The sequence below is a fragment of the Poromitra crassiceps genome (assembly GCF_964638095.1).
Source record: "Poromitra crassiceps genome assembly, chromosome: 20".
NCBI lineage: Eukaryota > Metazoa > Chordata > Actinopteri > Beryciformes > Melamphaidae > Poromitra > Poromitra crassiceps.
In genome coordinates, this window is record NC_139637.1 from 17,069,661 (window position 1) to 17,085,379 (window position 15,719).

The following is a 15,719-nucleotide window of genomic DNA, read 5'->3' on the forward strand; positions in this document are numbered from 1 at the left end:
GGAGTGTCTGGATTGTCCGTTTGTTTGTTTTCCAACACCAACCCCACACATTTTTGACCCTCTTTTGACACTATAGATAGACGACTAGAGCAACGCATCATTTCCTCCCCCTCCCCCCTCATACACAGTATACAGTAGTTGAGTATAATTGTTGTCAATTATGGGTGAGCCATGAGATGGAATTGATTGCATTGTCTTTGTGTGTCCACCAGGGCTCCACCAAGTCGCTGACCTACACCAAACAGAGGAACACGCTGCCAAGGTAAACGTCATTGATGTACCATGTTTCAGTTCGTTCAAACGACTCCAATTCTCTCTCTGTCCCGTCGCAGAAGTCCCGCTTTTTCCACGCTTGCTATTGCGAGCTTGCCCTGCCTTGTTGGCGCCGCTCCAGATCGGAATTGTCTGGAAAAGTCTCTCAGAACTAATTAGACCTTTGCTCCAATCAGTGTCATTCATCAAACTAATGGCCGTCCCTCCGTCAGTGTTTGTTTCCACCTCATCACACTAATGACGTCCCTCCGTCACTTTTTCCAGAAGTTTTAGTGTCGACCATGTGATGTGATGGAGCGAGTTGCCGTTTTGATCCGACCTACATTTGTCACACAGAAGAATATTCAATTTCTCCCTCAAGTCGATGGCGATCTACGAATCATCTCCAATTTGATTAGTGATGTTGCTCTCCGTGCCCAGCCCTCCTCCGTTGCCTTCTCATGTTTGGTCTCCTCTCTCTGTCCACGCAGGAGCTTCAGCGTGGACCGCGTGATGGAGCGAGTGATGGAGCGTCACTACGACTTCGACCTGACCTACATCACGGAGAGGATCATCTCCGTCTTCTTCCCGCCCACGCTGGAGGAGCAGAGGTACCGGCTCAACCTGAAGGAGGTGGCCGCCATGCTCAAGTCCAAACACCAGGACAAGTTTCTGGTGAGCGAGCAGAGATGTAGTTACTGTTACCTCCAGGAGCAGAGAGAGGCAGCAATTCGCTTCCACGCGCTGTCACTGCTTCTGTCTGTGGCCATGTCGCAGCAGCCATTTTGCATCCCTCCTAATGAGTGTTGGGTTTAATTCAATTGAGGATGCAGAATAGCTCAACTTTGAAAAGTCCTTGAATTTGATGTTTATGAAGGTGTGGGAGCCCTGGGGAGGGCAAAGACAATGATAACTGAATGGGTGGATTTGATAACATGTTGACCAGAAAGGAGGACCGCGTACGTGTGAAAGTATCTCTTTTTTATTCTAAGTTGAAGTGTGGAGAACTTGTCTAATGCAAAGTGAATCATGTTTCAGCTCTTCAACCTCTCCGAAAGGCGCCACGACATCAGCCGACTGAATCCGAAGGTAGAACGATCGCTCCTTCACTCTCGTTAACTCGGTTCAATATAAAGACGAATGCGGTAACGCTATGCTCAGTTATGATCCAAGTACAACCTCTCTGATTGGGCCTCTCTCCTCTCTCCTCTCTCCTCCGTCCACACCCCTCAGGTCCATGACTTCGGCTGGCCCGACCTGCACGCCCCGCCGCTGGATAAGATCTGTGCCATGTGTAAGGCCATGGAGACGTGGCTCACCTCTGACCCCCAGCACGTGGTGGTCCTGCACTGCAAGGTCAGAGTTCAGGGGGGCCGGCAGGGTTTAAGACGGACCCCTCCTTGGTTCCCATGCTCTGACGGGCCATGGGGAACGATGCAGATGTGCCCTTTAAATAACAAGGAAAATATTTTGGGGGGGTTACAGATGTGTTTCCAGGTATGGTGGGGCAGGGCGGCTTTGGAGGGGGACGCCACTCTTGTTTGTTAACGCATATGCACGAAGTTGTTGGAAGCAGTTATTTTAAGCAAAGCAAAATGTGGTGTACTGTAAAAACCGACTTAACCAAAAGTATTTAAAATGTCTTCAGAGTAAAAGTTCCTTAAAAACCACTTGCTAGCGAGCTGCATATTAGCTATGCAGTGATATGCAGCTATAGCAAGACTAGCAAACTAGACGATGACAGGCAAAAACAAATTACACAGCTGGATGGGCAGCTTTCTGCCTTTTGTTAAGTAGCTGCTATGATGGATACATTTGAACAATAATCTTACAATTAGTTAACTTAAATTAGTTAACTGAACATTTCCTCCACATGCTTTAACCGGTTTGATGCAGATATAATTTATTTGATTGGTGCCAGATGCAAGTACTACTTGGAGAGCCTACAAACGCTGTACTCTATAAAGATGCAATTAAACACATGCTACTTACCGTCACTTACCGCTTAATGTCAGAAATTGTTGGCCACTATAAAGTTGGCCCCTATAAAAAAAAAATCTAATCAAATCTCAGTTACAGAAACAAGAGTAGCTAGATGGAGGCTAATTCGTTAGCTTCACCCTTGCCAGTAAACAAGAACAATTTGGGTAAAACTGAGAAATCAACATTTTTACATTCCCACCATTATCCATTACTCGAAGAAAAAGAAAATAAATCAGCCATGTTGAGCATAATGCTTCAATAATGTTGAGAGGGTGATTTAGTTATGTCAACTTTTCAGGAAAATACTGTGTGGCGACCTGCCACTGTGGGCGAGCGAGCTCCGCGGGCCTGCCACTGTGGGTGAGCGAGCTCCGCGGGCCTGTTTGGATTGTTTTAATTTGGGGTTTTGGTGAGGAGAACTTGATCCTAAAACCAGACTACATATGTGGTCTGTTGCCTCTCCAGCACATTCCGGCTACAGGCACATGTTTTCCCCAGGTACAAGATGATGCCGAGGACTAGAATAAACAAGCGTTTGTCAGAAGAATTTGTTGAAGAATCTCCACTGGAAGACAGAAAACTAGCCTGACTCCGTCTCGAAGGAAGCGACGGTGCTCGTCGGGGTCTTTCGGTCTTCGACGGGGACGCCGTCGGCCTAGTTTTCCGTATAGGGGTCAGTTTAGGAACCTGAGGCCGGAATGCCTGTGGAATGTGTCCGGAAGTAGGCAGCACCCGCCTGGTTTGAAAATACACCGCAGGGAGCTTTTTAATTTGTTTTTCCAATCCAAAGTGGTTCTCTTGTCTCTCCCCCATTTCCCTTCTGCCAGGTCTTTAAAAACTGAAAGTCATCCGTCTCCATCCAAATCTCAGAACCTGAGGTTGAAATCAGCTGATGTGTGACTTCATAGTCTTACGGATCAGTGGTTCTCAACACGGGGTCTGGGGACCACCAGGCGGTCTTTGGGGGGGGTCCAGAGGGCCCCCAGAAAATTGATTAATTGCTCAACTTCACCATTATTTCATTTACAACAAGTTCATTTTATTAGAGAATACAGAAGAAAGACTATGTTGATCATAGTTTCACTGTAGTCGTGGAATTCTGTACAAAAATCATACCTGACAATACAAATATTCCCAGATTAGGGTCCGAGAGTGACCAAATCACATGGGGGGGTCTGTGGCACTAATAGGGACTAAATTGTTTGAGAGTCAGTGTCACAGATGACTTCACCCTGGCTGTCTCCTCTCTCCCTCTACAGGGCAACAAAGGCAAAACAGGCGTGATTATTGCTGCGTACATGCACTACAGCAAGATCTCTGCGGGGTGAGTTTGTGTGTGTGTGTGTGTGTGTGTGTGTGTGTGTGTGTGTGTGTGTGTGTGTGTGTGTGTGTGTGCACGCACGCGCATGTGTGTCCAAAGAGCCACAATTATTTTCCACTGTGACATTTCTTCTCATCCATCAGAATATGCGCACACATGGAAACCATTGAAAGTTATTGAAATGACGTGCGAAAACTGATTGAATAAGCCAAACATCCTTAAAGACTTGTTACAGTATATGTGAGATGTAGCTCAAGTGTGTAAACACATTTCCATTCAGGCTTGTTGATACGTCGCGTGATAGATGATGCCCAGCGGGTTCTTACAAAGGAACAGTGGAAACTGGTTTATCCTGTGGCCAGAGCCAGCTGTATCCTATCCATGTGCTTTCTGGCATCTACACAGTCTGCTGCAAGTCCCTTGGTGGAAGATGTTGGCTAAAAGTTTCTCTGTGTGTGTGTGTGTGTGTGTGTGTGTGTGTGTGTGTGTGTGTGTGTGTGTGTGTGTGTGTGTGTGCGTGCGTGCGTGCGTGCGTGCGTGCGTGCGTGCGTGCGTGCGTGCGTGCGTGCGTGTGTGTGTGTGTGCAGTGCGGACCAGGCCCTCAGTACTCTTGCCATGAGGAAGTTCTGTGAAGATAAGGTGTCCTCTTCCCTCCAGCCGTCCCAAAACAGGTAGAGTCCAGACTGAGGGGTGATGGTGGGGCGATGGTGGGGTGTGGGGTGATGGTGGGGTGGGGTGGTGGTGGGGTGATGGTAGGGTGATGGTGGGGTGGGATGGGGCGAGGGCTTCCCACTTTTTAGCAGAGACTTTTGAAGACATCTCCCTTGCATCCCACTTAAAGGGGACCGTAAAGGGAGAATAGCTTCTGGCCTCCAGAACATGTTGCTGTTATTTTATCTCTCTCTATGTCAACAGAAGCAGTCAGCTTGGTGCAGAGCAATTTAGAGAGAGAGTGGCCAAAATGTGTGACTCATTAGCCAATGAACAGCCAGGAAGGGGTCTCGTGCTACTTTTGAATGCTAAAATAAAGCTGATAATGTACAATTTGATAAAAAAAAAAAAAAAAAAATGTGTACAACACAAACTGTCCATTTTGCTGCAACTTGACAGTGCTGCTTAATCCACCAGAACCTTACTTCCTGGAACTCTTGAGAGTAAAAAAACTGGTCCATTGGAGTGAATGGAGATGTCACGACTCTTCTATATACACGGCTCTGGCTTGGTGGAGTGGGCGGATTCAAAAGTCAAAAATAGTATTTTTCTTACAGCAGGTGAAACATTGGGGGGTGGGGATTCCACTTGTTTTCAATGCAGTTTCACTTTTTTCCCCCGAATTTTCTAGAGACAAGTCAAGTGTCAGTATAAGCTGGATCGCTCTGCTAGTGTCAAGGAAATGGCAATTCAGCAGAATTCTTGAAACATGTTGAAATAAGTGAATTTTATTTTTCACTTACATTAAGGAAACCTGCCTGGGACTCTGACTGCAGCATCTGTCTCCTCTATCGGTGTACTTGACATGCTCTACCTCTCTCTCTCTCTCTCTCTCTCTCTCTCTCAGGTATATCTTCTACTTCGGTGGTCTTCTCTCTGGGGCGATCAAGATGAACAGCAGTCCTCTCTTTCTCCACCAAGTTCTCATCCCGTCACTTCCCAACTTCCAGGGTGAAGGAGGTGTGTGTTTGATGTTTAGTTAGTTGTGCCTGCATCCAAATCGTCTTTCTCCCGAAACACACATGTCTGCCCGTTCTGCCCTACCTGACTATGCCTATGTGCCCACAACTGTGTGTGTGTGTGTGTGTGTGTGTGTGTGTGTGTGTGTGTGTGTGTGTGTGTGCATGCAGAGCGTGTGCGTGTGTGTGTGTGTGTGTGTGTGCGTGTGTGTGTGTGTGTGCGTGCATGCGTGCGTGCATGTGTGTGTGTGTGTGCGCGTGTGTGTGTTACAGCTTGTCATGACACGATGCTCTGTGAGCAGCATACCTTCTGCATGACAGCAGCACTTGTTGTTAGCGACTGCAGATTTCTTAGATGGTCATCGTCACCCTCCACCCACACACACTTGTCTGTTTGTCTTTAATCTGATGATGGAGACGAGGAGGGGGAGGCAGTCAGCACATTCCTCCATGTTCCTCTTGGTAACACTGCATCTCTCTCTCCCCCTCTCTCTCTCTCTCTGTTCTCACCAGGTTACTACCCCTTCCTGAAGATCTACCAGTCCATGCAGCTGGTCTACACCTCAGGCATTTAGTGAGTCTCGACTCTCGTCACGATACGACGCGATGCGATACGACACGATACGATAATACTTTATTGTCAGAGCAAGTCTGAAATTTGTCTGGCCTCAGACCAGCTCCGTTTACAACATCACAAAAGAGTAACACTGCACACACAAAGATACGGTATGCATACATTCAGCATTACAATCACAGAAGACAATACTCAAAGCCCTTTAACGTACATTCAATTGAACCTTATTAAATGGTGGAACCCTATACGTCCAGTTTGAAGGTAACAAATTGTACTCACTCTTCAGGACATGGTTGGAGGCATAGGCCATGTTGTTGGCCAACCTTATAATAAAAATAAAAATTATAGTAGGCTGGTTCATAGAGTTTCTCAAGTGGTTGATCTACAATCTTTGAGCACATTTTTATTTGGTGGAGCAATTTTGACTTAAAAGTAGTGTACAAACACAAGTAAAAAACTAAAATCAATCAATCAATCAATCAATCAATCAATCAATAAGAGTTTATCTACTCGCCCGAAAAGAGGCGAAGAAACCAAATTCTTTGTTTTGTCCTTTTGCAGACAATTTCAATGTGCTCTTTCTAAGATAACAGATGGTGAATCTTTACACGCCAGTATTTACATGAAAACACCTCCTTGATTGTTTCATTGTGGATAACAACTTTATGAGAGTCAGACGGTGAGCCAAAGAATCTTCCATTTTATTTTGTGTTCATCTCAAGAGGATTATTATCACTCGGCTCGACCACAGCGCTGATCGCTAACACAGATAAGTAGCATGTATTTGTCCCTCAGGCGGGGTATTTTCCTCGCATGAGAGACGCTTTTCCCTCGCAGCCGCAGTATAATGAAAGAGACATGCGTAGAGAAGTACACAAACGGCATAAAACACAATGAGGCAAACAGAGAGAAACATATCGTCACCCTCTTAGAATAATGGCCCAAGTCACTTTTTCAAATACAGAATATATGATATTTATTAATCATTCCACTAAAAGATGTTATGACAATAGATGACTATTGACATACAAATAACACTTTAAATTATGTAACATAAAATGATTAGATGACTTAGGCCAATTTACGAACATGCCATTGTGACTTAGGCAAAAAAAAGTGACTTAGGCCTGACTTACAGTTGCATTTTATGTCAAGCGTGTGACTTAGGCCGTTTTATTTTTGTCTAAGTCACATTGTCTTGACTTAGGCAAAAATAAAACGGCCTAAGTCACACGCTTGACATAGGCCATTGAAACAGCATGATCTTTTCAATGAAGGACTTAGGCCATTTTACCAGAGGTGGCCAGCATCACGAAGAGATGATTTAAGCAAAAAATATAATTTTCCTCAAAAAGTGACTTAGGCCATTATTTTAAGAGGGTGACGATATTGACATCTGCTTTTTGGTGTGACATGACTTCAACGACACAGTGGATCAGATGGACTCTTGCGACACGATGTTACACCCTTGCAAGGACCTGATGTACGAGGAACATTCTCATGAGACACAAACACTTGTGATGCCTTCATAGGTTCATGCAACAGGTTCATATAATGCTGGAATGTGGCCAGTGTAAAGTGTTTACCATCCTTTGCAATAAGAAAATGATTATAATATCATAGTTTAACCAACATTTGAGCACTTGCAATGAACCCCAGGCTCATTTAACTTGACAGGAGACTTTTTGGATTCAATGATCATTCAAACAAAAGACAAAAGACTGATCGTATGTGATCGTACACCTGCCTTGGCTCTGTGTGTGTCTTGTCATCTAACAGACTTGTTTTGTGTTGTGTTGTCTGAAGCGACTTGCAAGGCACTGGAGGCAGGCGGCTGTGTGTGACCATCGAGCCGGCGCTGCTGCTAAAGGGTGACATCATGGTGAGTTTATGACATCATGCCGAGTTGAGCGTGTTGGGGTATGACATCATGCTGAGTTGAGCGCGTTGGGGCAGTTATGTAAAGGGAAACGGCTGCCCAGGGAGGGGCTGTGATCATGACTCAACTTTGACCTTTTAACAGAAACAACCTGCTACCAAAAAGTAAACCCTTAACAAGTCTCTTTTACCATTATATTTGCATGACACAAAAGAGCTACAGTACTATCTTCACACACAAAAACTATATTCCACAATGCTACATATCCATTTTGGAGGAAAATAATCATTAGTTCCATCAATCAATATCACAAAAAAAAGTGACTTAGATGACAAAGTATCTTCAACAAAGTACTGTACCATCATTTGTTTTAAATTTTGTTCAGTCAAACATTTTGTAACAATATGCATCACTCAATTTTGAATAAAACTATTTCGCTGTAATTAATTTAACAACACAAAGCTTTCAATTTACAGTCCCTATCCTTATACTTCATACTGCATCTCTCTGCTGCCCCCTGCAGGTGAAATGCTACCACAGACGAGCCCAGAGTGCCGACAGAGACACGGTGTTCAGGTTGCAGTTCCACACCTGCACCATCCACGGGTCCCAGCTCTGGTTTGGCAAGGGGGAGCTGGACGAAGCCTGCACTGGTACGTTAGTTTGGCAAGGGGGGAGCTGAATGAAGCCTGCAATGGTACGTTAGTTTGGCAAGGGGGGAGCTGAATGAAGCCGGCAATGGTACGTTAGTTTGGCAGGGGGAGCTGGACGAAGCCTGCACGGGTAGGTTAGTTTGGCAAGGGGGGAGCTGAATGAAGCCTGCACTGGTACGTTAGTTTGGCAAGGGGGGAGCTGGACGAAGCCTGCACTGGTACGTTAGTTTGGCAAGGGGGGAGCTGAATGAAGCCTGCACTGGTAGGTTAGTTTGGCAAGGGGGGAGCTGAATGAAGCCTGCACTGGTAGGTTAGTTTGGCAAGGGGGGAGCTGAATGAAGCCTGCACTGGTACGTTAGTTTGGCAAGGGGGGAGCTGGACGAAGCCTGCACTGGTACGTTAGTTTGGCAAGGGGGGAGCTGAATAAAGCCTGCACTGGTAGGTTAGTTTGGCAAGGGGGGAGCTGGACGAAGCCTGCACTGGTAGGTTAGTTTGGCAGCGGGGAGCTGAATGAAGCCTGCACTGGTACGTTAGTTTGGCAGCGGGGAGCTGGACGAAGCCTGCACTGGTAGGTTAGTTTGGCAGCGGGGAGCTGAATGAAGCCTGCACTGGTACGTTAGTTTGGCAGGGGGGGAGCTGAATGAAGCCTGCGCTGGTACGTTAGTTTGGCAGGGGGAGCTGAATGAAGCCTGCACTGGTACGTTAGTTTGGCAGGGGGAGCTGAATGAAGCCTGCACTGGTACGTTAGTTTGGCAGGGGGAGCTGAATGAAGCCTGCACTGGTACGTTAGTTTGGCAGGGGGAGCTGAATGAAGCCTGCACTGGTACGTTAGTTTGGCAGAGGAGGAGGGGAGCTGAGCTGAGGAAAGTTAGGGAGACGACTGGAGGAGAAGGAGGAGGGGGGCAGATCCAATTTGGAAGGCGAGCAGGTTAGACGGTGTCTGATTTGTTCAAAATTAACAAGGAAGGTGAGCAGCTATTTTCCCATGCCTAGCTACTTTCCTGAAAATCTATAGTCCACAAATGATGCAGGTCTTCACATTCACTAACAAAGGGGATACCAGGGTGGGGGAGACTATTCAAAAAGTATTTGCCGATTATTCTTCTCGTTTGTTTTAGCCTGCATGGATGAGTGTCATTTAGAACGGTTCAGAGTGTGTCAACCGTGAATGGGTTTTAAAATAGTTTCCTGCGATTGTCCTGCACTCATTGTACTGGCCTCTGTGCTTGACCCCAACCACCAGCACCACACCTGAAGTAAGACTAAACAAGCCAGACACTTTTCTGACCCCGCCCTTCCTCATCCTCTCCCCCCCATCCTATTCTGCATTCATACTGCAGGATTTGATCAAGTGTTCCTCTTGTGCGGGTTTACATCACGTAAAATGATGGCCTTTCCACATCTGGCTACATCTGGATCTGGATCCCTATATAAACTGGATCCCCAGAACAAATAATACGTCTCCCTCAAGGCTAGATTAAAAAATATATATATACTCATTTTGCATCCTTGAATAGTTTTAAATTGCAATTGCGGAATGAAATGTCTCAACACTGGTAGGATAATCACCATATTGAGACTAATTGATGTAATCGCTCTGTGAATGAGCATAGTGGGAATGGATGTTGAGGTATTTGCTACCTAGAATGGCCTCATAACACTGTGGTTGAAAATGAAATCCTTATTAGGCGTTGCATAATCCTCATATATAGGACATAGTGATGTAATGACGGCTCTCTGGAGGCGAGCGCAGTGAGAACGGGCGACTTTACGATCGACTTTACACACGCGGGGGGGAGCGAGTGTTCCCGAACGGGAGGCTTGCTGTGTGCTGCTCTATTTTGCTTAATTCCATAATGAACGCGCTCGTTAGCTCGTTTCCTCGGCGGTTTCACGTTCTCCGAGCGTGTCGGAATCCTTCCAGGCCGAAAAGAAATGCGTGACTCGAAAAGCACGGAGGAGATGCTGCGTGACATGTGGTCGTCGATCCCATTAGACTCAATTAAGCGTTACTTAGAAATGTAAACGCAGCGTTTAAAGTTCACGCAGCTCTGAAAACCTATATGGTCAGGGCCCCAAAATGGGATTGTGGGCTGGGGGTCTTTTATTTTGAAGAGGTCGCCACATCACAGATGCACTGCTATGTGCCTGGGTCTCATGGGGGAGATTACATTTACACTTAGAGGTTGAAAAGCCTTAAGGCCCCCGACGTGTATTAGACAATCTTAAAGTGCCAAGTTTATTTTCAAGTTAGAAAAAGCAGTTAATCGCCATGATCTCTGGGAAGAGGAGAGGAAGACTTGTTTATATATGAACAGTGTTGGGGGTAACTCATTACAAAAGTAACATATTACATGTAATATATTACTTTTAGCAGTAACTCAGTAATATAACTTATTACTTATAGGATTTCAGTAGTATTATACCAGTGACTTTGTCAAGTAACTCAAGTTACAAATTGAGTTACATTGTATTAAATCAAAGCACATAATGAAAAAAAGGATACAATCATTTCCTAATCAAACTGTCTGTTTTTATGCAAATAACCACTCTAGGTGACAATAACAAAGGAAAGGAATAACATTTAGAATTTTGGATTGTTTACACTGACTTCAAGGCGGTTGAAATAATTTTTCGGGATGGTTTCCAGTAGCCTGGGTAAACCCATCCCCCACGTGACCTGCTCTCAGACCTGTTCTCAGTCACCTAGTGACTGGGAACTGAGAGAGCAGGTCACGTGGGGGCTGGGTTTACCTAGGCTAGGTTTCCAGGGCGGCGATGTCATTCTGCTGCTGCTGTTGTTTTGGTAAAAGTAATGCAAAAGTAGTGTAATAAGTAACGAGTTACTCTACACAGAGTAATATTGTAAAGTAACTTATTACTTTCAAATGAAAGTAACTAGTAATATGTAGTATATTACATTTTGAAAGTAACTTGCCCAACACTGTATATGAATATAATGTTTTGATGAAGATCTCTTTTCTCCTCCTCCTCCTCGTCCTCCAGATGAGCGCTTCCCGTCCGACGCCACGGTGGAGTTTGTCTTCTCCTCTGGACCGGAGAAGATCAAAGGTGGGTTTAAATAGATTTCTGGGGCTGAACTCGGGATGTGTAGAATGTGTAGACTTGCAAAGACCTGTTATCCAGAATAGTTCAGATTAAGGAAGGGTCAAGAAAGGTGAGGTGTCCAAAGGTGACGTGTCACGCTCCCTCTCTCAGCACCATCTGTATATACGACCTAATGACGCCATAAAACGCCATCAAATGAATTTATAGAACGACCTCGTGTGTGTCTTCCTCCCTAGGCCGTGAGTACCAGAAGAATGACCCGGCTGTCACAGTGGACTACAACACAGCTGACCCGGTGGTTCGCTGGGACTCCTATGAGAACTTCAACCAGAGATACCAGGACAGCCTGGAAGGTAAGGCTTCAATCAGATATCGGAGCGCGTTTTCATCAGCTGACAAGACGTAACCAGTCAGTTAGCTCATCTTGCAGACAATACAGTGTTGTGAAAAACAAGCAAACGCTTACCAAATATTTCCAATACATGTCCCAGTATCCATACTGCCTTTAAGATCACTAGCCCAGTGGTTCTCAAATGGGGGTCCGTGGCACTTTGCAAGGGGGTCCGCGAAAAGTTTCCAGAAAAATAAAATTGCAAAAGCTTCATATAGTTCAATGAAAATATTTTATGCTTTAAATCTAATATGGTTCATGGATTACATTCTAATCTAACAAACATATCAATTTAAAAGTCAAGCACATTACCGTGGAAACAATTAAGCTTCGCCCAAAATCACAAATCAGAATAAGGGGGTCCCCGGTATTATTTTCTATCTTGTAAGGGGTCCTTGGCTGAAAAACATTTGAGAACCTCTGCACTAGCCTTACAACTTCCAGTAACGTGAATTCACGTATTACAAAGTCCAAATTTCTCCACCAGGACGTTCCCTTTCTCCATATTTGTTGTTGCCTCATTGTTGCATTGTGATTGGTCAGCTGGAAAGACACAAATGACGTCCGACGCATTTCCGCTCTGAGTTGACGTTTGTTTTTCTTCAATCGGAGGCGTTCAGGGCGCTCCTGTAGGCTCCAGAGCGGAGACACGCGGCGAGCAGAACGCTTCACTCTCATTGAAAACATGTAGAAAAAGCCGCCCCCAGGCTGCTAAAAATAAGCCATCTGTCTGATCGAGGCCGAACTCTACATGTCTCCACAAATGTAACGCTAATAAAGAGATGATTATAATGAGAGGGAGTTGGCTCACCACTACCTATGCTGCCCCTGCATGCTTCTGCATAACTCCGTCAATCTCAGCCCCGTTCCATGACAGATAACTGGACCGGTTTAAATGAAATGACTAACAGGCATAGCAGCTGTCAAAGCAGCTGAAATATGCAAACATTGGCTCTAAATCTGTACATAGACAATGAGCTTGGAAGGGATTCGCCACAGCACATCCAGCGTTTAAAGTGTCAGTTAGAGGAAATTGTGCTGTTGTTTGAACGCCTGTCTCGTCTCTGTCTTTCTACGCCAGACATCGCCCACACCAGAGGGCCTGTAGATGGTAGTCTCTACGCTCAGATAAAGAAGCGCCGTGGTCCCGGCTCTGGCTCTCTCACATCGACCAATGGCAGCAGCCCGGAGGCGGGCATTACAGAGGATCGGCCCAATCGCCTCCACGCGCCCAGTTCCGACTCCGTCCTCTCAGCCCATTCCAGCCATTCCAACCAGTCATCCGGCCACGCCGAACGGCAGGACGAGCCCGTTCGCCCGCCGCCCCCGACCAGACAGGAACGGGAGGAGCTGGAGCGTCTTCTCGGCGGCATCGAGGGAAACCGAGACGGAGAACGCGAGACGGCCATCTTGGACGACGGCGATTCCTTGCAGTCGGAGCGAACCGGGACGCTGAGGCTCAACCGGTCGTGCTCCTGTCGGGCCGGTTACCGGTCCCAGCGCTGCGCCGAGCCCGGCTGCGACCGCACCCTCCTGATGCCCAACGGCTACTGCCTGGACCGGGCTCCCGGCACCAACGGGCACCACGGGGCCACGCCCTCTGCCAGCCCCAACTCAGCGGCACCTCCGTCACACATGGATCTGTGCCAACACTACAGCCCCCACTCCCACCAGTCCCTCCCACCTCCAGATCTGGTGTGGGACCGCCAGAGTGGCCCGCCGCACTACGTGCACCGCTCCTGCTCAGAGGGGCCCTCGTCTCGCCACCTGTGCCCCTACCCATCCCCGGACCTTGCCCCTCACCCGCATAACCACCCCCTTCCCCACCCTCTGTCCGCCCCGGGCCGGATGTTCTGTCGAGGGGACGACTACGGCCCCTACCACCACCCTCCTCCGTCCCACAGCCACCTCCATCCCCACCCGCACCACCCCAAGCGCTCCACCAGCCCTACTTACCATGATATCATGCTGATGGACGGTCTGCCGCCCCCCAGCTGCCCTTGCAGGGACTGCAGCATCAGGAGAGAAGACTCGGCGGCCTACCACGGGCTGAGGCTGGACCGAGGCGACAGCTTCCACTGGGACAGAGAGGCGGAGCTTCAGCAGAGGGAGGTGGGGCTGAGGAGAGCCAGGGAGGCGGAGTTACCGAGAGGCTCGGAGCTGCACTGGGAGAGGGAACCGGGGCCGAGGCGAGGCAGGGAGATGTCCCTGCACTGGGAGAGAGACAGAGAGGCCGAGCTGCAGTGGGAGAGGGAGAGAGAAGCCGACTACTGGCACCGGAGGGCCACCGTCACCTCCTACGCTCCGCAGGGTCACGACCTCCCGGCGTTCACCTTCGACCCCTTGCCGTCGGGTCACCCGGCCTATCCGGAGGCGTCGCGCTCCCACGCGCACTCGCACCTGGATCTGAAGTACAGCAGCAGCAGCAGCGGGTACCAGACGCCCCACCAGGCCTGCCCCTGCTCGCCCTACCAGCCCTCGCCCTCCGAGAGCAGGGGCTACGCCTCGGGGTACCAGTCGGAGAACACCTCTCCTCTGCCCCCCGCCTCCTCCATGCCGGGGTCCTGCAGCCACAGCAACGGCCACCATCCGCATCCAGACTCGCAGCAGTCATATGGCTCTGACTCACAGACCGGTGAGTGAGATTCAAATAACGGAGATATTCACAAATGTGTTGTCTTTCACAATGAATGAAGAGCGAATGGATTTGTCAACAACGAGGCGCATTGAATAATCTGTGCTAATTAGAGGGATGACTCTTACTCACTATACCCACATTTCCTCCTGTATGCATCATCTTAGCTTCATAGTCATTTGTGTGCATAATTCATTTCAGGATTTTGCCACAAGGTACGCTCTTAAAGTATAGAACATCAACGTTCACATTGACAGGAAAGGAAGTGTGAATCTAATTGCTATATTAAGCCTTTTTCTTATGCCGTTAATGATCCTTTTTGCTTTCTCAGATGGCCTCCGTAGTTCTGGTGAAAGCGTGGGCTGGAGGGACCACATTACCCAGGGCTCCTTCAAGAGGGTCCACAGAGACGGCCACGCTGCCTGCTCCACACCGTCCGACATGTCTGGACCGTCCACTCCTGTCCACACCAGCAGCCCTCTGCGCACGCAGGAAAGGTATTCCACGTCCACTCTCTACCAGGAGGGGGCAGCTACTGCTATCATTTATATCCACCACGAATTAAATTAATTTAATATGGTTGTCGGCAGTGTTGGGGTAACTCATTACAAAAGTAACATATTACATGTAATATATTACTTTTAGCAGTAACTCAGTAATATAACTTATTGCAAAAAGGATTTCAGTAATATTATACCAGTTACTTTGTCAAGTAACTCAAGTTACAAATTGAGTTACTTTGTGTTTTTATGCAAATAACCACTACAGATGACAATAACAAAGGAAAAGGATAAGATTTAGAATCTTGGATTGTTTACACTGACATCAAGATGGTTTAAATTATTTTTCGGGATGGTTCCGGGGCGGCGATGTCATTCTGCTACTGCTGTTATTTTGGTAAAAGTAATGCAAAAGTAGTGTAATGAGTTAACGAGTTACTCTACACAGAAAGTAATATTGTAAAGTAACTTATTACTTTCAAATGAAAGTAACTAGTAATATGTAGTATATTACATTTTGAAAGTAACTTGCCCAACACTGGTTGTCGGCTCCACTAAGCGGACAAGATCGAGGGCGGGGAAACACTGATATGTCGGCCTTCAGCCAATGTGATCGCCGTAAAGATTCAGGAAGTAGGTTAGTAGCTCAGGTGCTGTGTAGCGAGGGAATGATAATTCACACAACAGTAAAATAACTACTGAACAACATTTTTAATAATGTTTCACATTCAGATTACAAGCATGTCTGTGTCTCTTTAAATGCCGCAGGAGAATGGATGTGATTGGAGAGCA

At 47.1% G+C, this 15,719-nt stretch overlaps 1 protein-coding gene across 3 annotated transcripts in view; it reads left to right on the plus strand.

The window, feature by feature from the left end:
- The window catches only part of tns2a (tensin 2a), a gene marked incomplete at its 5' end in the record, with an annotated part of 86,104 nt that overhangs the window by 60,837 nt on the left and 9,548 nt on the right, over nucleotides 1–15,719 (plus strand). For all 3 annotated transcript variants that reach the window (XM_083656755.1, XM_083656756.1, XM_083656757.1), the window contains 14 exons: nucleotides 213–262; nucleotides 744–927; nucleotides 1,291–1,341; nucleotides 1,486–1,608; nucleotides 3,495–3,559; nucleotides 4,144–4,227; nucleotides 5,115–5,227; nucleotides 5,740–5,800; nucleotides 7,607–7,682; nucleotides 8,203–8,332; nucleotides 11,339–11,404; nucleotides 11,638–11,754; nucleotides 12,874–14,427; nucleotides 14,759–14,924. In XM_083656755.1, the coding sequence (XP_083512881.1) occupies nucleotides 213–262; nucleotides 744–927; nucleotides 1,291–1,341; nucleotides 1,486–1,608; nucleotides 3,495–3,559; nucleotides 4,144–4,227; nucleotides 5,115–5,227; nucleotides 5,740–5,800; nucleotides 7,607–7,682; nucleotides 8,203–8,332; nucleotides 11,339–11,404; nucleotides 11,638–11,754; nucleotides 12,874–14,427; nucleotides 14,759–14,924 (2,840 nt within the window). The remainder of the gene's footprint in view (nucleotides 1–212; nucleotides 263–743; nucleotides 928–1,290; nucleotides 1,342–1,485; nucleotides 1,609–3,494; nucleotides 3,560–4,143; nucleotides 4,228–5,114; nucleotides 5,228–5,739; nucleotides 5,801–7,606; nucleotides 7,683–8,202; nucleotides 8,333–11,338; nucleotides 11,405–11,637; nucleotides 11,755–12,873; nucleotides 14,428–14,758; nucleotides 14,925–15,719) is intronic.